Source organism: Syngnathoides biaculeatus, chromosome 9, assembly GCF_019802595.1.
Source record: "Syngnathoides biaculeatus isolate LvHL_M chromosome 9, ASM1980259v1, whole genome shotgun sequence".
Classification (NCBI taxonomy): Eukaryota; Metazoa; Chordata; class Actinopteri; order Syngnathiformes; family Syngnathidae; genus Syngnathoides; species Syngnathoides biaculeatus.
Window position 1 is genome coordinate 22005308 of NC_084648.1, and position 22113 is coordinate 22027420.

The 22113-nt window shown below is 41.9% G+C and overlaps 1 protein-coding gene across 5 annotated transcripts in view; it reads left to right on the forward strand.

Moving 5' to 3' along the window:
- The window catches only part of kdm2aa (lysine (K)-specific demethylase 2Aa), a 170403-nt gene that overhangs the window by 124105 nt on the left and 24185 nt on the right, over window positions 1-22113 (forward strand). For all 5 annotated transcript variants that reach the window (XR_009796597.1, XM_061831211.1, XM_061831210.1 and 2 more), the window contains one exon: window positions 16615-16768. Coding sequence is in view for 4 of the 5 variants with exons in the window: in XM_061831211.1 (XP_061687195.1) it covers window positions 16615-16768 (154 nt within the window). In the remaining variant the exon portion in view is untranslated. The remainder of the gene's footprint in view (window positions 1-16614; window positions 16769-22113) is intronic.

The following is a 22113-nucleotide window of genomic DNA, read 5'->3' on the forward strand; positions in this document are numbered from 1 at the left end:
TTGCATTCTCTCTGCAGATGCAAAAGCATCTGCTACTTGGTTTACAAGTCCAAACCAGCTTCGCAGGTCAGTGATAGTGCGAAGTTTTGGAAATCCCTTGATCGGTCGTTTTCTCTCCATCTGCCTGTATGTGCTACTCTCTGCATCAATCATCACAGGCGCAGCTGTGGGATTGGGATTGATTTGTCTGGCCAAATGCTTCCCGCTTTCTTTGGCTTCAATGACACGGATGGTTTCATCGAGGGACATCTCTTGATTGGCTTGGCTCAGCACGTCGGGGTGGATATCATCATCTGCAAGGACGACTAATGAGGGTGTTTCTGATAATTTGATTACTATATAATAGCTGGGGTCCACACTCGCATGAAATGTTGTATTTACACACATTTACTTGGCCTCTAATGCGTGCAGAGAAGGTTCTCGCTCGTTCATCTCAGCACTGCTGCATTTGCTGAAGTCGTACTCAGGCTACCGTCACATTCTCTTGACAGACTGCCAGGTACTTGATGTGGCCAAGAAGATTGGTCTCGTATACGGTGTGAGGTTGTTGATGCTCCTGGATAGATCTTTGCGGAGTGCGTCATCACAGCATTCCAGGAGTTGGAGGATGATGTCCTGGTCAGTGGGTTGTCTGGCTTGTTTATATTCTGACCATCATTGGATGAAATATGTCACTTGTTCCAGATGTCGAGATGACTGGGGGTTTCACCTTCCCGCCTTTGACCCCTGTGGCCTTGGGTGCTGTTGTAGGGGCAGGAGCTGGATGAGCGATCCTCGTGAATGTTGAGGAGTCTGAGAAGAACTTTGCCAGCTGTGGTTGAGGGCCATGTGACTTCACACTGTGGTGCGGGACATCTGATATCAGTCAGGTTAAGTCAGGTTCTGTATACAAAACTGTATGAAACTCAAGGGCTTTATTTCTTCAACAATACAGAATCATGCTTGACGTACATACCTGTAAATACATAACATATAACATAGATCAGTTGAATATCCTCGCGAATCCACACATGCTCTCATTGGTAGATGTCACTCACTTTGTATCAATGCACTGTTCCGTGATTCAATACTCTTTGCCGATCTGGCTTTTTTTTTTTTTGCTGTCATTGGTTGATGTCATGCCAGAGACCATCACTCGCCTTATATCAATACACCTTCCCGTAATACAGTGCATATTGTATACCGATATGGCTTTTTCTTTTAGGGGGGGCCAGGGGTGTGTGTTTGGGGGGTTGCACTGAAGCCGCAATAAGTGGAGTCCAAAGTAGAGAGGGATTATTGATTTGTACTAATTTCTGACAGTGGACCTCTGCTGTGGTGACAACATAGGGCAATAGGACTATAAAGTAGTATTTAAATTATTTTACATATATCTGTCATCTGACAAGGTGTCCATTCATTATAAAAGTGTGTATCAACTGGTCGTACAAAATGTTTATCCAAGCAATGAAATTGATGATGATGAAGTTGATACTTTTAACACTGGTCGTTCTTGCTAGCCGGGCTGCTGCATGTTTGGTGACCCCAGAGGTTCTGGGGTACAAATGGGCTGATTTCTTTCAGCTACAGTGAGATGAAATACCACCATTGCTGAACCTGTTTACCTGGAGAGCTGCTAAGACAAGCCCAGGTGGATTTTATAACGGTTGTACAAGGAAGAGAGGAAGCATAAGACAGGCTAAGGCTATGGAGGGCTAGTGTTCTGTTATCTGACTTCTGTGCTTATCATTGATTGTCCAAAGCAACGAAAATGTTCAAGTATAAGGGTGTCCATATTGCCACTTGGCACCAGCACATCCTAGGTCGCAGTTTGATGATTGTGGTGTTGTCATCGTACTTGCGACTGCATGTCTTGGACACTTGGGAGAAGAGAGGGGTGGAGCTGTCAATTGATCGCCAACTGGTAGTAATTTGGCTCCTCTGGTGGGAAAGATGCCGGTCTGACGTGGCAGGCCCAAACGTATTGTGAGGGTGTGCTGGGAACGTCTACCAGAATCCCCTATCAGGAGTAGTTTCAACTCCCACCTCCGAAAGAACTTTTCTCATGATCCGGCGTAGGGAGGGCAGGCATTGGGCCTGAGTGGTCCAAATTCCTCGCCTCAATTGCCCGGGCGCCAGACTCAAGCTGTTGCCATAAGGTGGTCGGTGCCTGTCGTGGTGGCAATCCCCGAACCCATTGGTGATACCCAATAGTGAGGGGTACCATCAAATTGAAGAGTCATATCTGGCATCTTTGGCTTGTGGGACTCCCGAGGCAGTTGATGGATACCAGCTGGCCAAGTGCAATTCAGCTTTGGTGGTTATTGAAGCAAAAATTAAGGAATGGGAGGAATTTGGTGAAGCCATGGAAAAAGTCTTACATGATGGCTTCGAAGACATTTTGGTCCACCATCCGACGTCTCATTAGTGGGAAGCAGTGAACCATCAACACTGTGTGTAGTGAGGATGGGGCGCTGCTGACAGAATGTTGTGAGTCGGTAAGGAGAATACTCTGAAGACCTGTTCAATTCCACTGACACACCTTCCCATGAGGAAGAAGAGTCTGTGTTATCTGAGGCGGGCTCTCCAGTCTCTGGGGTTAAGGTCAGCGAGGTGGTTAAAAAGTTCATCTTTGGCAAGGCCCCAGATGTGGATGAGATTCGCTCTGAGTTCCTAAAGGCTCTGGATGTCATTTGGCTGTCCTGGTTGACAAGCCTCTGCAACATCATGTGGACATTAGGGACAGTGCCTCTGGATTGACAGACTGGGATGGTGGTTCCCCTGTAAGAAGGGGGACAGGAGGGTGTGTACCAACTACAGGGTATCACACTCCTCAGCCTCCCAGGGAAGGTCTATTTAGGGGTGCTGGAGAGGAGTGTCTGAAAAGAAGTTGAATGAACAGTGGACCAGCTCTGCACCCTCTCCAAGGTCCTCAAGGGTGCATGGGAGTTTGACCGTGTCCCTCGGGGAGTCCTGTAGGGGGTGCTTCAAGAGTATGGGATACCGTCAGGTTTACGCAGCCTTTTGCTTAGTCAGGGACAGCTTCGTCAGGGAGATGGTCAGTGACGTGTCCAGTGACGTGTCCAGTGACATAGCATCCAGTGAGAGCCAGGCTCACGTAACCCAGGACATTTAAAGTACAATTTCTTAAGGAAGGAAGACAAGAGGAACTTCTTGGTCGCGAGGAGAATGTGGAATGTGTCATTATCACAATCTCCAACCCGTTCTGCCCACATCTCCACGAATCTTCATTTTTATTCCTGAGCGCGGTCCACATCATAATAAAGGAAATGTGACAAACAAAGCAACCGTAACAAAAATAGCCAATGTGAATCTTTGCGATGTCTTCACCATCCTCTTGAGATTGCCAGTCTTTGTTGTCTGCTGCATCCCTGTCTGATGTTCCCACGGCACCTCACTGTCTGGTGTTTCCACGGCGCCCAATGTAACTTGATTGCATCACATTGTTTAAACACATCATAGCAAAAGTTTCCTTGTCACCCAATGGCCTCTTGATTGCATCACATCACACAAAGAAGTATAATTCACAACCAAAATAGAAAATATGAGATAACTTTATATACAATTAATCCAACACCGAACCCCCGATATACGGGCTGTTCGGCCCCGGTACGACTGGCAGTAGTCGGCATCGGCAATATCCCTTTCTTAGCCAAGGTTATTTTTAATCAACTCCGCATTCTCTTGAATTTATATGGACTTTTTAACAAATTTCAATCAGGTTTCCGACCCTATCACAGTACAGAATCTGCTCTCATCAAAGTTCTGAATGATATAAGATTGAATACTAACTCAGAAAAGGTGTCAATTTTGGTTTGATTAGATCTCAGTGTGGGTTTTGATACCGTAAATCACAATATACTGCACAACAGGTTGGAAATGTTGTTCGGACCAAATGGAATGGTCGTTAAATGGTAAAGGTCCTACCTGGAGGAAAGGAAATCTATTGTAACCATTGGAAGTGCTCAATCCCAATAATTAGCAATGACATATGGGGTCCCAGAAGGATCAGTTCTTGGACCCTTCCACTTCAGCCTGTATATGCTCCTCAAATTTTCCAGAATCTTCCCTTTAACTATCATAGCTATGCAGATGACACATCGTTATATGTAGGAGTGTCTCCAGATGACTAGTTCTATTGAGGTATTGTACCACTGTCTCAAATAAACACACCATAGTGCTATATTACAGTTCTGGAAGTCATTTCGTAACTTCAATCTTTCGTAAATAGAAATGCATTTTACATGTAAATAGCCTCATGCGTTCCAAGCGTTGTCGGCGCATGTGGCTGAGTGTGGCATTGTCCGACACCGTCCAACTCGCACATTGAGACATTTACCACGCCTGTCATACGTAAGAGGATCTTTTGTTACGTTATGAGAAACCGATAACATGATCCGCACCAAACTATTATTATTTTTTTTTTAGTAGCTGTATACACACCTACCTGTCATTTGGAACCCACGAAGCTGTCGTCCTCTGGACCCGTGCAATCCATTTTTCACGACGAACCGTGTCTCTTGCAAACTTATGAAGGGTAAATCCATCCTCCCGAGTGTTCAAGCAATGTCCAGCAATGCAACGAGCTGCCATTTTGGCTAACACGAAGGAAAAACGAGCTACCTTCCCGGAGGTAAAACTAATGGAAACAAACGAGTCCACTTGAGGCCGGTCCTGCCAAGTCCTCACTTCCTGCTTCTTCTCGAAAACAAATCCCTCGAAAGGATTTTCATGGTGGGAGTTACAAAAAGCTGTATACATCAAAATTATGTTTTGTGGTGAAAAAACGCATGGGTCCATGTCTGCTAACGTTTTTTCATTAATAAGATACTAATTTCATGACAGTAGCCCTTTAAAAAATAAGCAAAGTGTACATAAAGAATAATGAAAAATTTTGTTCATTTACATTTGGCACTAAGCCATGATGCGAAGAGGAAGAGGCACGCACACAACTTAATCCCATTAACTTTAATAAATTCAACAAACTATGAGTTAAAAAAACAACTTTTTTTCCAACTTTAAATGCTTTGTGAACTACAAATCCAAGGTTGTCTGCATTTGACGGCTTTTAATAATCTTGCAGAAATGTGCCAGGCAAACGTTGTCGAAGTGAGCAATAGCCTGACGAGTTAACACATTTTCAGGATAATTCTTTTGAATAAATTTGGAAATGTCATAGAATTTCATCAACACTTCTTTTATTCTGGCTGACGGAATAGTGGCTGTGTCCTCCTCTATGACAGCCTAACTAAAGTGCTCCTGCATTGCCGTGTGTTATATCGCCTCCAGCTCCTTTAGCTCCTCCGTTGAAACATCATCGTGTTGCTCCTTAACGTCGAAAGATCCTCGTGGTGCTCCTGAACCAACTTGTTTATGTCCTCAGCCATTCCCAGCAAAACAATTACCTCAACTTCAGGTTCAACCTCCACGTCGATCCTCTTAAAATCCCGTGGGAAAACAGCATGAGGCCACATGTATGCAAGGCTTTTTCATATTTCTTGACAAATTCTTGTTTGGTTTTGATGGACAAAACTCTCGTCTTTTTGTCGCTGCCACTGGCTGTCAATTTCTTAGGGCCTATGGTAAAAAAATGAATGAAAAATGAAACGTATGTGCGCGAGTGAATGACAATCAATTCAGTGACAAAGATACAGTAGTCCATCACGGGTAAATATATATATATATAAAGTTAGCTTTTTGTGCACTATATTGTCTGTGCTTTACTCCTCGATCAGGCTGTGCCAAGGTGGAGTTTTTAACATTACACACCATCTCATCCTGCACTTTCTACTTTGGCTTCAGACCAGACCTCTCACTCAAAAAAGAGAAAATCTCATCCAGTTTCACCACTTTTTCTTCTATTATTCGCATACTCTGACACTCATGGCATCTTAAAGCAACAGCATTTCTTTTTTTACTTTTGCCATTATTATCGAGAGTAAACAGGCAGTATGTCTAGGTTGTCTTTGGTCTACGTTGCCCAGTAATTATGACTGTACACGTTTAAAGGCGGAGGGGGGCGGTGTCAGGTTAGAGAAAATTCCGTGTGCTGCCGAAATGTTAAAAAAAAAAGACGTCAGGCTGAAGTCTTTTTTTTTTTTTTTTTTTTTTGAGCATGCCAAAAATGCCAGTCGATCACGATCGACACGCTGAGCAACCCTGATCTATACCAAATACCATCTGAAAAACATATCTAGAGTGAAGGGTTGCATGTGTCAAGCAGACCAGGAGCAGCTCATCCATCCCTTTGTCTTCAGCCGACCTGACTATTGTAACTTCTTCTGACTGGGCTCTACAAAAAGCATTGATGAACAGGTGCAGTTTGTACAGGATGCTGCAGCTCGGGTTGTGACCAGAACGAAGCAGTCAAGCATATAACTCCAATTCTAAAGTCTTTACACTAGCTTCCTTTCAGTTTTAAAATAGATTTTAAAATTCTGCTACATGTCTATTAATCACAAAATGGTTTAGGTCCACAATACACTAAAGAAATGCTCATGGAATACAAACCTAGTAGGGCTCTGAGATCGACTGAGTCAGGTCTAGTAATGGAGTGCAGAGTCTAAGGCAAATTTGGTCCAGCAACATTTAGCTATTATGCTTTAGAAAAAAATGGAATAAGTTGTAAACAGAGGTGACTCCTTCCCCATGTCTGAGTGTTTTTTTGTCTTTTTTCTCATACGTTATCGAACACCCATCCTCAAGGTCAAAATATTATTTTGTGCAACTGAAGTCCACAAGCATTGAAAAAATAAGCATTCCAATTGAGCAGTGGTCCCCAAAATTCGGCCCACCTCCACATTTGGTTCTTACCCCCTGAACAATACTATTTTGATTTTTCATCTGTGTATTTGTATTTGCCAATAAAATTGGGCTTTTGCAATAAAATGTTCCTTAGTTCTTAACTATTTTCATTATTAACTGTAAGTTGGTAACTATTTCTAAACACATAACGTGACATTTGTTCCACCCTTCTGCGGTATAAGGGCACAGGTTGCCAGATAAGGCTTATCTGATATTTTAGGCTTATCTTATCAGATAAGGCAACCACCAGAAAAAAATCCTAAACGCGCCGCTCTCAAAGAGAACGGAATCATGGCAAAAAGATGAGGTAATAAAAATTGATTCGGAATGCAGGGTTTTCAACCCAAAGTGGACAAACGATTATTTTTTTGTTCGATGCAAAGAGAAGGCTGTCTGTCTCATCTATCAAGATCTGTGGAGACATGATGAATTCCATCACAATAGCTTCCAAGGCCAAATGTGAGCAGACAGACTGTCAGAGCTAAAAAGTGGAATGTTAGCTCAGCAAAATACATTTGTACACCAAGCTCTGCTGAACCAGTCATCTGGGCTAGCTTTCGGGTTGCTCAACTGATAGCAAGCAGCAGTCACTGTGAGTGCCATCACTCACAGCACTCGCAAATCTGCATAGTCGAGCACAAAAAATCACCCACGTAAAATTTGTTGCGAGGAGTAATACATGGATATTGAAAGACATCACTTATTTTGTGTAGTCTTGACCAAATGCAATTGCGCACTTGTCGCACATTGTCAGCGCACATAAAAACCAATGCAGCAGTGAACTACAGCATAACTTTTTTTTTTTTTTTTTTAAACATGGAAGCACAGTCTCCTGCTAGTTTGCCCCCCTCCGGCTCTTTAAGGGGTACACTCATATTTACACACACCGCTAGTGCTTTAGTTAGCAACACAGTCTGGGCAACGTAGAGCAAAGACGAGCTACTGCTTATGTTTAGTCTTGATAATAATGGCAAAATTAAAAAAAGAAATGCTGTAGTATTCGAAAACTTTTTAAACTTAGCGGCATGGCTCTTGAGGGTGGGGCCCCCGGGCTGGATGGCTGCTGAACGTGGGGGCTTCCCTCTCATGTGCTTTGGCTGCTCGCTAGATTCCCACTTTCATTCTCTTGTTGGTTCCCCATCCATTCCGATTTTCCAACAAATAAGGGACGTTATCCCATCCTTGGGCTGGGCTGGGACTGGCAACACCGAGGCCCTGCAGGTGGGGCGGCTTTCGTGTTCTTCTAGGGGTCGAGGGTTGGAGGGGAGGGGGCCATTGGGTGACAGTACAACTGTTCTGACATAAAGGTGATGCAGATTTTCCATTTTGCTTTATCTAGCAGCTGAACAGGACACACAAAAAAAGAAAATAATGGTGTCAGGCTCTTTGACCTAATGACAGACATCCAAACATCAAAGGCATGAAAAACGTTTTGTTCTTGCCTTCAACTTGAACAAGGCCCATCATCATCGTACTGCCCTCTTCAACACACTGACAGCTGGTTTCCGATTTTTCAAGATGTCTTTCATGATGGACTTACCCTATTTTGAAATCTCCATAGTCATGACAACATTTATATATTGTAATAAATACTTCATGCATTTTATTATGCGACTTCAGCTTGTGTGTTAACTCTGTTGCTTGAAAATTGTTCTATAGATTCTAAACATATTTGAGATCAAGCACTTTCTGTTCTTCAAAATTTTCTACAGAATTTCTATATAACATTTTGTTCTATTGAAATTCTATAGAAAGTCACATCTAAAGTTCTGTAGAGCAAGTTTTTATGTACAAATTCTATAGAAATTTGAGAACGAGCAATGTGCCACTTTCTGTTCTTCAAAACTTTCTATAGAATTTCTACAGAAACATTTTGTTCTAGAAAAATTCTATAGAAAGTTCCAGCCAAAGGTCTATAGAACAAGTTGCTCTTTTCAAATTCTATGGAATTCTATAGATTTGTATAGAAAAATTTTAGCAGGGATAACTGGTGGATCACACCCGTAACTTTATCTGTGGGCATGACTGACCACACCTGTACATTTTTCAAATGTGACTGAAGCAGTCGCTGAGGGGGTGTGTCCTGAGAAGAAAGACCTCTTTATCCCACAAGTCTATCAGCGAGTACAATCATCAGACGTATTGAAGAAATCGCAGGTAATTTATATGCCCAGGTGCAGCAGGAGATGAAAGAATTTGATTTTTTTTTTCATTAGCACTGGATGAGAGCACAGATGTGATGGAGACTGAGGAACTGCTAATTTTTATTCGGGGAGTTACTGTAAACTTTGAGATGTGCGAGGAGCTGGTAGCCCTCCAAAGTCTCAAAGGATGTTTTCGGCAAAGTGCACCAAACTATGGAAGAGATAAAACTCGACTGGTTCAAAGCTGGGCAGCATCACAACTGAAGGGGCTCAGAGTATGGTTGGGCGTGTCTCGGGGTCTAATAGGACGCATGACCCTGGAGATGGAAGAACAGGGTTTCACCACCCCGGTACAAATCCACTGCTCAATTCACCAGCAAGCACTGTGCTGCAAAGTATTGACTTGGGATTCCCAGCCTTCTCGCTGACTTCTATGCTGCCCTCCCAAACGACACATACTCTAACATCAGAAAACATGCAATGAATATGTCCACACTTTTTGGCAGCATGTATATCTGCGAGCAAACCTTTTCACACAAGAAACTGCTGAAAAGCCCAATGAGATCAAGATTGACAGATGAACATCTGCATCAATGTTTGAAACTGGCATTGACTGAAATGGAACCTGACATTCAACTTCTCCCCTGCCAGATGAAGGCCCACAGTTCACATTGATGACCACACAAAGGTAAGCCCACTTTTCTGAATTTGAGTCATTCTCACCATATATGAATATAATTGAAATAAGATCTTTTGCGATAAAATGCATCACCACAACCATACTGGGAGTGGTACTGGTTGTGCTGTCTAGGTGCTGTATCACTGGGTTCAGTTTCTCAGCCTGCTTGCTTTGTGGTTTTCACAGGGAAGTTGATGAGAGAGAGCTGCAAACAGCGAAGTCTGCAAGCCTAATGGAACCTACAATATAATTTTAAGGAAGGAACACAGTAACTGAGAGATTGCTCATATGAGTCATTTGAATAAAAGATTCTGCTCTCACATCCATCCATCCCTCCATTTTTTTTTCCGCTTCTCAGAGTCGGGTCGTGGGGGACATAGCTTCAGCAGGGATACCCACACTTCCCTTTCCCCAGCCACTTGTTCCTTTTCCAGAGGGATCTCAAGGCGTTCCCAGGCCAGACAAGAGACATAGTCTCTCCAGCGTGTCCTGGGTCGTCCCCGGGATCTCTTTCCAGTGGGACATTCCTGGAACACCTCACCAGGGAGGCGTCTGGGAGGCATCCGAATCAGATGTCCCAGCCACCCCATTTGGCTCTTGTCAATGTGGAGGAGCAGCAACTCTACACTAAGCCCCTCCCGGATGACCTAGCTTCTCACCCAATCTCGAAGGCAGAGCCCGGACACCCTGAGGGGGAAATTCCTTTCGGCCGCTTGTATCTTGATCTTGTTCTCGGTCACAACCCTTGTCTCTTATTGTGTCCTTTTCTTTCTTTAATTTGTGAGAACGATATACCTTTAATATTAACTGAGCAATAGCAACAGCAAGAGGTTCAATGAATATTGTAAATAACATTGGTGAGAGTGGACATCCTTGTCGGGTTCCTCTTTGTAATGTAAAGCTTCGTGAAATAATTCTATTTGTGGTGATTGTTGCTTTCGGCAAATTGTGTAATGGTGCTATACAATGTATGAATGACTCACCGAAGCCAAATTCGCAAAGAATTGCAAACAGGAAAGGCCAGTTAAAGTTATTAAAAGCGCTCTGCATCAAGTGACATAATTGCATCTAGGTTTTTACACTGTGACATTCTTATTAAATTTAGCAACCGTATGAAATTATTTATGGAACTTTTACTTTTATTGAAGTCTGTCTGGTCAGTGGGAATTTTCAACGGGAGTACTTTTTCAAGTCTTGCTGCCAGGGCTTTTGAGATAATCTTGATATCTACACTAATCTGTGATCAGGGACGGTAATTAATCAGAAGAGTAAGGCCTTTATCTGGCTTTAGTAATCACTTGATTTAAGATGCATTATAATGAGTACTAATATGACCATTGTTTATCTCCTCGACTGTTCTAAAAAAGAGGGGCAAGTATTGTCTAAAGGTTTCATGAATCCAACAGGGATTCCATCCAGGCCAAGGGCCAATGGAAATTGCAGTTTTTAATGCGTTATATAATTCTGTAATGGCTAAAGAAGCTGTCTCTGACTTGTCCATTTAATTGAGGAATGTTTAGATCATGCATGGCAAACTCATTTTGCCTCTGGGACCGGATCCTGACTTTGTTCTAAGGTGGGCCGGATCAGTCAAAGAATATCAACTCCAAATATTTAGTTTTGTTTTTCCAGTACAATGCTTTATCATTCAGCCTACATTTGTAGCTTACCCTACATATTATAATCACGGATGACAAAGTATCTTTTCTAAGCACATTTATTCACAAACAATGGGAAAAAAATATTTTCATGTTTGGCGGTGAATGTGTTAACTGGTTTATTTTAACAGTTGAGTGAATGCAGTTTTACACCTGAACCAACTCACCAACTCAAGTGGGGGCTATGAAAAAAATATTTTTGCCTTAATTGTCATACTGCTTTGAAATAAATAAAAAAATGAAATATAAAATGAAAAGCTATAGCAGTGCATGGGAAATAACATTAGACTAAAACAGATCAAACTACTAGGCTGGGCCTACTGAAGCTGAGAATATACAGCACAATATTAATTGTCTTTAAAATGAAAACAGATTAATCTTTTTTTTAATTATCTGTATTCATGAGTGCAAACAGTTTTTTTCTCTCTCTCACTGCACTCGTGCAGTGTACTTGCTGCTGTTGGCTTCTGAAACTTGGCATCTTTTTGCCTTCACAAGTGCATCAATATCAGGTGTGAAATCCTGATTAGCAGCACATTTAACTGTCATTCAAATGTTTATTTTTTAACCTTGAGCGCCGCTTTGTTTTATTATTGTTCCCAAAGATAAGTACTCCCAAACATGGATAGAACCTTTGCAGCCATAGCTGTTAATTTGGGGTAACCTGGCACGAGAGATTGATAAAACGTATCCAATCCCACTGACGCAAATGTATCCTTCATAGCGGAATCACACTCCAAGTCAATAAGCTCAAGCTGAATGTCAGATGGCATATCAGAAGGTTTCACTGTAATGGTGAGCAAAAAAAGCCAAATTCTTTCTCAAGTTCACTGAATACTCTGCTCAAACTCACGCAGCAAATCTGTTATTTTGTCTTTATATTTATCCAAGTCATTATCAGATGGTCTGTTGCCTTCGTACGCACAGCTGTGCCTAAGAGAAATGGTGCAGTGTCACCGTTGGATATCTGCGACTGCCACAGTAACAGTTTCATCTTGAACGCACTTATGCTGTCATAATATTGAGTGACAACTCTTTTACGGCCCTGCAATGTAGTGTGGCGCCAAACACTGCAACTTGCTGATTACATACTAAGCACACAGGTTTTGCATTTTCTTCTGTGAATAAATACTTCAGTCTATTTTTCGTGGAAAACACTGCACTGTGTGTCCACTTTTCTTTTTTCTTGACAGGGCCATTTTGGGACGGTTGTGTTGACTGATACCTTGAGTAGTGGTGAATGGTGAAGCAAGATTGTCGATTTATTTTTACTTGAACACATCACTTTGCGAATATTTATTTGCTGTGACTAACTCATGTCAGTGCCGGATGTGGGCGCTTTTGCACATTTAGCCCTCTAGCGGCCGTAGGGAGCATTTGTTTTGTATTTATTTTTAAAAAATCTGAACTTTTTATAGAAATGAGATAGAGACTCGCTTCTTTTTTTGACATATTCAGAAATTTATGGCGGGCCGGATTAAATCATCACCATATGTTTGACATGCCTGATTTAGATCCTTCATCAAAGTTTCCATTACTTTTTGTTTTACTTTTTCAAAGACACAATGTAGCTCTCTGTACTTTTCCACACACATCCTCAAGGCAAATAATGCATCTGTGGTACTCTTTCTACGAATGAAAGCTTACTGTTGCTCGCAGATATTTATTTTTGTCCTGAGTCCAGCCTCCAGTACTCTTTTCCATAACTTCATTGTGTGGCTCATCAACTTAGTTATAGTTCCCACAGCTCTGCAAATCACCTTTGTTCTTATAAATGGGAACTAGCACACTTTTCCTCCATTCTTCAGGCATCTTCTCCCCCGCTATTATTCTGTTGAATAAGTTAGTCAAAAACTCCACAGCCACCTCTCCAAATTACTTACATACCTCCACCCGTATATCGAGACCAACTGCCATTCAATTTTTCCTCCTCTTTCGTGCCTTTCTAACTTCTCCTTTACTAATCATTGCCACTTCCTGGCCCATCACACTTGCCTCTTCTACTCTTCCTTCTCTCTCATTTTCTTTGTTCATCAACTTCTCAGTGTTCTTTCCATCTATTGAGCACACTATGGCACTAATCAACCCATTTCCATCTCTATACTTAATCACCTTTACCTGCTACACATCCTTCCTATTTCTATCCCTCTGGCTGGCCTACCTATAGAAATCCTTTTCTCCTTCTTTTGTGTCCTTATCGCCATATGCCTCTTGTTTAGCCTTCACCACCTCTACCTTTGCCCTATGTCGCATCTCAATGTATTCCTTTCACCTCTCCTTAGTCCTCTGTGTCCCACTTTTTTGCTAATCTCTTTCTTTGTATGTATTTTGGGGTTCCACCACCAAGTCTCCTTCTTCCATTTCCTCCCAGAAGACACACGAAGTACTCTCCTGCCTGTCTCTCTGATCACCTTGGCTGTAGGGGTTAGGGTTAGGCTATGCCGTACTTACCCATCACTTCTTCATTGGCCCTGTTTCCTTCACCAACATGTCCATTATAATCTGCACCAATCACAACTTTTTCTCTGTCTGGAATGCTCAGGACTACTTCATCTAGTTCCTTCCAGAATTTCTCTTTCAACTCTCGGTAACATCCTACCTGTGGGGCATAGCCGCTAATCACATTATAGATACTAAGTTTCTTTCGGCTTGTCCCGTTGGAGGTCCCCACAGCATGACATCTCAGAAGAATGCTCATATTTGTTTGGCACAGTTTCTACTTTTACTTCCTGATGCAACCCCTCTTGGGAAGTAGAGGCCCCCAGGGAGATACGAACTCACGACCCCTGGTTTACCAAACCAACGCTAACCACTTAGCTATGGGGCCAACAATCACATTATACATAACACCCTCAATTTCGAATTTCAGCCTCATCATGCGATCTGATACTCTTTTCACCTCCAAGACATTCTTAGCCAGTTCTTCCTTTAAAATAACCCAGACTCCATTTCTCTTCCCATCTACTCCTTGGTAAAATAATTTAAACCCTGCTTCCAAACTTCTCGCCTTACTACCTTTCCACCTGCTCTCTTGGATGCACAATATATCAACCTTTCTTCTAATCATCATGTCAAACATCTCCTGAGCTTTTTCTGTCATAGTCTCAACATTCAAAGTCGCTACGCTCAGTTTTAGGCTCTGTCCATTCCTCTTCTTCTACTTTTGACAAATAGCTTTTCCCGTCATAGTCCCAACATTCAAAGTCACTAGACTCAGTTGTAGGCTCTGTCCATTCCTCTTCTTCTACTGTTGACAAATACGCTTTCCTCCTCTTCTTTGTCTTCGACCCATAGTTGCTGAATTTCCACCGACGCCCTGCAGGTTAACGGTGCCAGGGGCAGGCGTTGTTAACCCGAGCCACGACCGATCCGGATGGTATTCTGTAGATAAATGCTCATATTTGTTTGGCACAGTCTTATGCCGAATGCCCTTCCTGACGCAACCCTCTGCATTTATCCGGGTTTGGGACTGGCCTTCAGATTGCACTGGCTTGTGTCCGCATAGGGCTGCATTGCGGCTTTCATTTGAACAACCTAACCCTTATTTCGCAGTCACCATACGTTTCGCTTCCATGCTAAAAGTTATTGAAGCGGTTTTACGGATTTTATGCAGCAGACCGTGGATTCATTCACACCATAATGGCGCACCACAAAAGCGTAACTTCTGCCGTCATTTACAAAAGTTTTAATTTTTCGCCGATCGTCATCATCTTTATTCTTGTGTGCTCCGGAGGAAGCTTTTGCGTCAGCACAGTGCTTTGTTGGGATTGTGAACATCATGTTATCGCGCAGTCAACACTATACAAAATGGGGGGAAGGAAGGACAAGTGAAAGGGTGGAACGGACGTTTCTGGGTGAGACTTCGATGATGCATAGCCAATCAGCTCATGAGATCAATCCACACATGCTCTCATTGGTCGAAGTCGTGCCAGGGACCAATCACGCGCCTTGTATCAATGCGTCTTCCCGCAATACAGTATGCTGGTCTGGATGGATTCAAAGTATATAATGTCAAGAATAATAAAAATTGTTTATTTTCCTCGGGCGAGTATGCAAAGAGAAGGGTGAATGTCAAAGAAAAAGGCATCGTGGGGGACAGGAGTTTTTTGGGGCCCATGGTGAAGAAACATGAAGAATCTTGCAAAAACCAAATGAAAAACTGACAAAAAAAAAATTATTTTTCCAACTGCGCTAGCTTGTGTCAGCGTATGAAAGCGGTCGATAAGAAGTGTCCAAGGGAAACGAAAAGAATGATGGGTAAAGATTGACTTGCAAATGTGATGCCAGGAATATGCTACGGCAATAGCCAGTGGGAGAGCAGCTCTATCGCACCACATAAACCAAGGTAGAGAATGTCAAATCAAAAGCCTTTCATGCCATTATATAACTGAGCATACAACAAAATAACAAGCACATCTCCACATGGCAATTGCACATATAAAATAGAATAAAATCGAACATCTTAGATATCCATCCATTTTCTTTGCAGCTTATCCTCACGAGGATCGCGGGGAGTGCTGGAGCCTATCCCAGCTGTCAACGGGCAGGAGGCGGGGTACACCCTCAACTGGGTGCCAGCCAATTGCAGGGCACATAGAGACAAACAGCCACACTCACAATCAAACCTAGGGGCAATTTAGAGTGTCCACTTAATGTTGCATGGTTTTTTTAGAATGTGTGAGGAAACCGGAGTGCCCGGAGAAAACCCACCCAGGCACGGGGTGAACATTTCCAATGCTTTACCAGCTTATCCCCCATGCCGCCCATTTTAGCTATGAGGTAAAATAACTGATTAAAAAAAAAATACAATCAAGGCACAGTTATTGCTAAAAGAGCTTATGGATAGACAGATGGATAGATAGGGTGGATGGATGTTCATCATGGGTAAAGATTGACATCCCTCCTATCCAATGCGATGCCGGGAAGATGCTCCGGTGATAGCCAATGAGAGAGCAGCTCTATCACGCCACACAAACCAAGATACAAGTATGTTTACGTTCGGTGGAATTTGGGTCTGCGAATCCAGTGCTTATTTTTTCCTTTCGTATTCTGAATTTTCCTTTATAACTAGAGACAATATTTTTTCGATGAGGCATTTTGTAACCTGACTTTTTCGTTACTAGATACGTTTGTAAGTAGGGGTAGCACTGTACTGCCTGCTTGTCTATGACACGTGGACAGTCAAACACAAACTAGACTGCCCCATTTGGGATGAAAAGAATGCATTTGCAAAAATGACCTCCCTCTTCTTTTTTCATAGTTAAACTTTTATTACTTCTTTTGACTGAATTAAAAATATTTGGTGTTTCTTTTTCCTCACTTTATATAGTTCCAAAAATGGAAGCTGCCTTGGGTTTTAAGACACCTCCAGTAAATGCATGTGGTCAACAAATCTTCAACCAAAAGAGCAGTTTTTCCAAACCTTTACGGTTCAAGAGCGATGACAACACACGAGATTGCCACACTCCACAAGGATCAGGAAGGTTGGTGTTTTATAACTTAATTCAAAATGGAACTCAAAAGACCTCTGACTTTAAACTAAAATGCAAATGGATTTCACTAACACATTAATGCATGATCAATGTCTCAAGATAGCAGAGAATGACCAATGGTATATATTCTTTTATATTGTATGTGAAAAAGAAACAATTTCTCTACATACATTTTATTCAGGTTTGCAGCAATGGAAAAATTAATATACGGCTTTAGCTGATCAAATAGGTGAGTCCATCTTGCCCGCTCATCACGTGTGACAACTTGGCGGTTTCCTAATAGACAATGCTCGTTTGAAGAGCAAAAATGGGTTTAAAAAAAAAAGAATTCCGTAGCATAGGTTCTCTTATTTTCTGTTACGCCACCCCCAATGCAAGAAGAAAACAATTGGGGTGAGCACCCCCCACCCACTTACCGCCGCAACTATAAATTCATTCGTCTATTAAATTAAGTAAAATGTTCAACTTACAACAAAGAATAACTTTACTAACATTGTTTTTTTTTTTTTTTACTCTGGAACAGAAAAGATTTTAAGTCCATCAATTTGCCTGAAATAAAAAAAAATGTTGTTTAAACTGTGAGCATTTTTGGATGACTTATCGCACCAATTGATAGTGAAAAATAAAATTAAATAAAATTAGTAAATAATCATTTCAAACTCAGTTCAGCAACATTAACTCTGGAGCACAATATATTGAACATTTTAACTTATAAAACAAAAAAGAATTAAACAATTTGTGCTGATAGGGATAGTTTTTAGTTTTCCAGTACTTGCATCATCCAGCATGACAGAGACCATGTCTACTGCTTCAGGCGGTGTGGGTTTGTTTGCAGTTTGGTACGCTACCTTATATGATGATTTGGTACGCTGCTTTCTATGATGATGCAGTGATAACAGTGCTCGCTGGTTTACTTAAGTCGCTTTCACAAAGCTGGGTGATTATTGGCAATATTAGGCACATTTTCACTGAAAAAAAATCCAGTACCCTATCAGCATGACTGGCGTGTAATGTATTTAAGTGGCGCATTAATCTTTGTTGCTTCATGCTGTCCGCTGCCAACATTTTTAGACAAAGTAAACACCCCGGTCTTTCTTCATCTCCCACTGTAGTTTCAGTGAAGTCAAGGGCTACATACGTTTAGTCATATTTCCTCGTCTATGCTTTTAGGTGACTTTTTTTTTTTTTTTTACTCATTGTCTTTGTCTCTCACCACCTTTCTTTTTATCCCTTTTAAAAAAAATTTCATATCTGTTTACTGTACTTCAGATCACCTGCTCGGTGCAAAAAACAAAAAACTACACCATAGAGCTAATACTTCCTGCGCACACACTCACAATGAGAGCGCTACTGACAAGTACTCTAGTGGATATTCAACTACACTTTATTCTTGTACAGCAAAAACAAAACAAACAAAAAAAAAAAACGCATGTTCCCCAGGGCCACACGCTCCCCCCGGGTATAGCACCGCTTGCCCGCCTGGTCTGCTTTGAAAATTATTTTTATGCAGATCGCCCAGCAAGGATATACAAAATGTGCTGTACGTATTATATTCCTGGCAATTGTTGACAATTATGAATACAAATTCCAGGAGCGTCCAAAATCCAGACGAGGGTAGACGTGGGAAGGCTGCATTCACAGTTACCCTGCACCGGCAGCATTTATTTAATTTAGCAATTCCACCCAAGAGTCGAAGTCAAGCCAGGCCCTAAATGGTTATTCATACTATGCATCATAGTAACATGCAGTAAATTCGCTGCGAGGGTCAACTTCCAAATAAAAATGTCAGACCTAGCCTTATTGCATGATTAAGCTTGCTCAGATCAAAGACGAAATGTTGTGATTGATTGAAACGGGGGAACAAAAGCTTAAGGATAGATGTCCATGTATTAAACTTTTTTGATGTTGGCTCGTTCGGCTAATATGTTACCTAAATACAGGGGTGCTCAATGATTGCGAGGCAGTCTTGGTGTATCGCGGGACGGCGTGCAAAAAAAACAAAAAGATAATACGTTGCCAATGCTCCTTCTAAACTGCACGCGTGCGCAATTGTGAACAGTTGATGCAGTCTCATCGCAGATATTCAGATATATAAAAAAATTATAATCCAATGCAAATTGAAAGTATAAAATAGTTATTCAGTTTGAGGCATTTTGCAATGTGATTCATTGAGAAATCCAATGGCTAAATTCACATACGTACTGTAAAAAAAATGTCAAGAAGAAGCGACTGGTTTCTTTTAGGCAGCACACGGAACGATAAGATGCTCCGCCACACTCTTTTTGCTAGTTTACCTTACACCCGCACCCGCTCTTAAAGACGTACACCCTTTATTTCAAATGTTACAGTACTTACGCAGCCCATCAATGTGTTTTATAATGACAGCGTCCACCACCGCTGCTTTAGTTAGCAAAACAGGCTAGGCAACGTAGAGCAAAGACGAGCTAGACATGCTGCTTATGTTTACTTTCAATATTATTGGAGAAAGTAAAAAAAAAGGCTGTTGTTTTAAGATGCAATGACTGTCCGAGTATGTGAATAATCGAAAAAAAAGTGGTTAAACTGGATGAGATTTTTTCTTTTCCGAGTGGGAGAGGTCTGGTCTGAAGCCAAAGTAGAAAGTGCAGGATGAGATGGTGTGTAATTTTAAAATTCCACCTTGGCACAGCCTGATCCAGGATGAAAGCACAGACAATACAGTACACAAAAAGCTAATTCTGTATTTTAATTATAGGAGGCAATATAGCATTAACCTAAAAAAAACGGTTTGGGTGCATCATCATAGTTTAGATTGCAGTGTCAGGTCGGAGGGTGACAAAGCAACCAAGCTATTTTTTTTTAGAATCCAAATCATGTCCCCAATCTCTTTTTGGCAAGTTGGGACATTTGAGCTCGAAGCACCATGAGCTACAACAGTCACAAGACACCTTCCCGGGACGCACTGTCAAGACGGGTTCCAGCACGTCATTGCGGTTTCCTGGTCTGAGCGCCATGGCCCTCTGCCTGGATTTTAAATGCAATGCACCCTTTTAATGTACCACAGTCAACAATCTCTTTCTCCTTATAGAATTTCTTTCACCTCATGGTCACATCCTACCTGTGAGGCATAGCTGCTAATCACATTATACATAACACCCTCATCACTTGATCTGATACTTTTTTCACCCATTCTTAACCAACTCCGCCTTTAAAATAACCATAATCAATTTTTCTTCCCAACTATTCCATGGTAAAATAATTTTAAACCCTGGCCTTAAACTTTAGCCTTACTACTTTTCCATCTGCTCTCTTGGCTCAACCTTTCTCCTCATCATGTCAAACAACTAGCTTTTCCTGTCATTGTCTCAACATTCAAACTCTCTACACTCAGCTATAGACTCTGTGGTTTCCACTTTTCTTTCTGGCTTTAAATGAACAGTCATCCTTGTTTGACAAAGATTTAAGACTGATGCTCTTGCTGACACAACCCTGTGCATTTATCCAGATTTGGGACTGGCTGACAAATTGCACTGGCTTGTGCCCCATAGAGCTGCATTCACAGAACATCTTGTTGCTGTGGTTAAAAAAATACATACAGTAATCCCTAATTTTTCGCAGTTACAGTGAAGAAAAAAAGTAATAGAACCCCCTGATATATTGCAAGTTCTCCCATTTTAGAAATCACATAGCAGTCTGAAATTTTCATTGGAGGTGCATGTCCACTGTGAGAGAGATAATCTAAAAAGAAAAATCCAGAAATCACAATGTATGATTTTTTTTTTAATGATTTATTTTTGTGATACAGCGGCAAGTAAATATTTGAACACCAGATAAAACCAGTCAATATTTGGTACTACACCCAAACACCCCCAAAGCATGATGCTACCACCCCATGCTTCACAGTAAGGATGGTGTTGTTTGGATGGAACTCATCATTCGTCCTCCTCCAAACACAGGTAGTGGAAATATGACCAAAAAGTTCCATTTTGGTCTCATCTGACCACAAACCTTTCTCCCATGACTCCTCTGTATCATCCAAAGGGTCATTGGGAAACTCAAGACAGGCCTTGACATGCTGGTTCAAGCAGGAGAACCTTCCGTGCCATGCATGATTTCAAACCATAACGTCTTAGTGTATTACCAACAGTCACCTTGGAAACGGTGGTCCCAGCTCTTTTCAGGTCATTGACCAAGTCCTGTTACGTAGTCTTGGGCTGATTCCTCACATTTCTAAGGATCATTGAGACCCCACGAGGTGATATCTTGCATAGGGCTCCACTCCGATTGAAATTGACCATCATGTTTAGCTTCTTCCATTTTCTAATGATTGCTCCAAATGTGGACTTTTTTTCACCAAGCTGCTTGTCACTGTCTCCGTCGCCCTTTCCATCCGTGTGGAGTTGTACAATTTTGTCTCTGGTATCTTTGGACAGCTCTTTGGTCTTGGCCATGTTCCAGGTTTGCGTCTTACTGATTGTATGGGGTGTCTTTATGCAGCTAACGACCTCACACAGGTGCATCTGATTCAGGATAATACATGGAGTGGAGGTGGACTTTTAAAGGTGGACTAACAGGTCTTTAAGGGTCAGAATTCTAGCTGATAGGCAGGTGTTCAAATATTTAGATTCCACAAATAAATCGTTAAAAAAAATCATACATTGTGATTTCTGGATTTTTCTTTTTAGATTAGCTCTCACAGTGGTCATGCACCTACGATGAAAATTTCAGACCCCTCCATGATTTCTAAGTGGAAGAACTTGCAATATGGCACTATCTTCAAATAGTTATTTTCTCCACTGTAGTTCCGTCTTTACCGCAAAGGAACGATACAAAGTCCGCACCGCTGCAGATGCTTTACCGATCAGCCTGTCAATCTCCCGCTCCAATCTTCCCTGACTCGTGAGGCCACAACAGGCACCGACCACCTTACGGCCACAGGTTCGGTCTGCCACCTCAGCAATGGAGGCACAGAATATTTTCCACTCAGTCTCAATGTAACCCGCCTCCTCCGGAACATGAGCAAAGTTCTTTCGGAGGTGGGAGTTGAAATTCCTTCTGACAGGGGAATCTGCCAGCTGTTACTAGCAGACTCAAAATACATTTGGGGCTGCCATTTCGGAGCCAACTCACCACCAGGTGGTCATCGGTTGACAGCTCCGCCCCTCTCTTCACTCAAATTTCCAAAACATGCGTGCGCAAGTCCAATGACACAACCACAAAGTCGATCATCGAACTACAGCTTAGGGTGTCCTGGTGCCAAATCAACATTTGCCTGAACATGGTGTTCATTACGGACAATCCGTGTTGAGCACAGAGTTCCAGTAACAGAACACCATTCGTTTTTTTATCACGGCCTT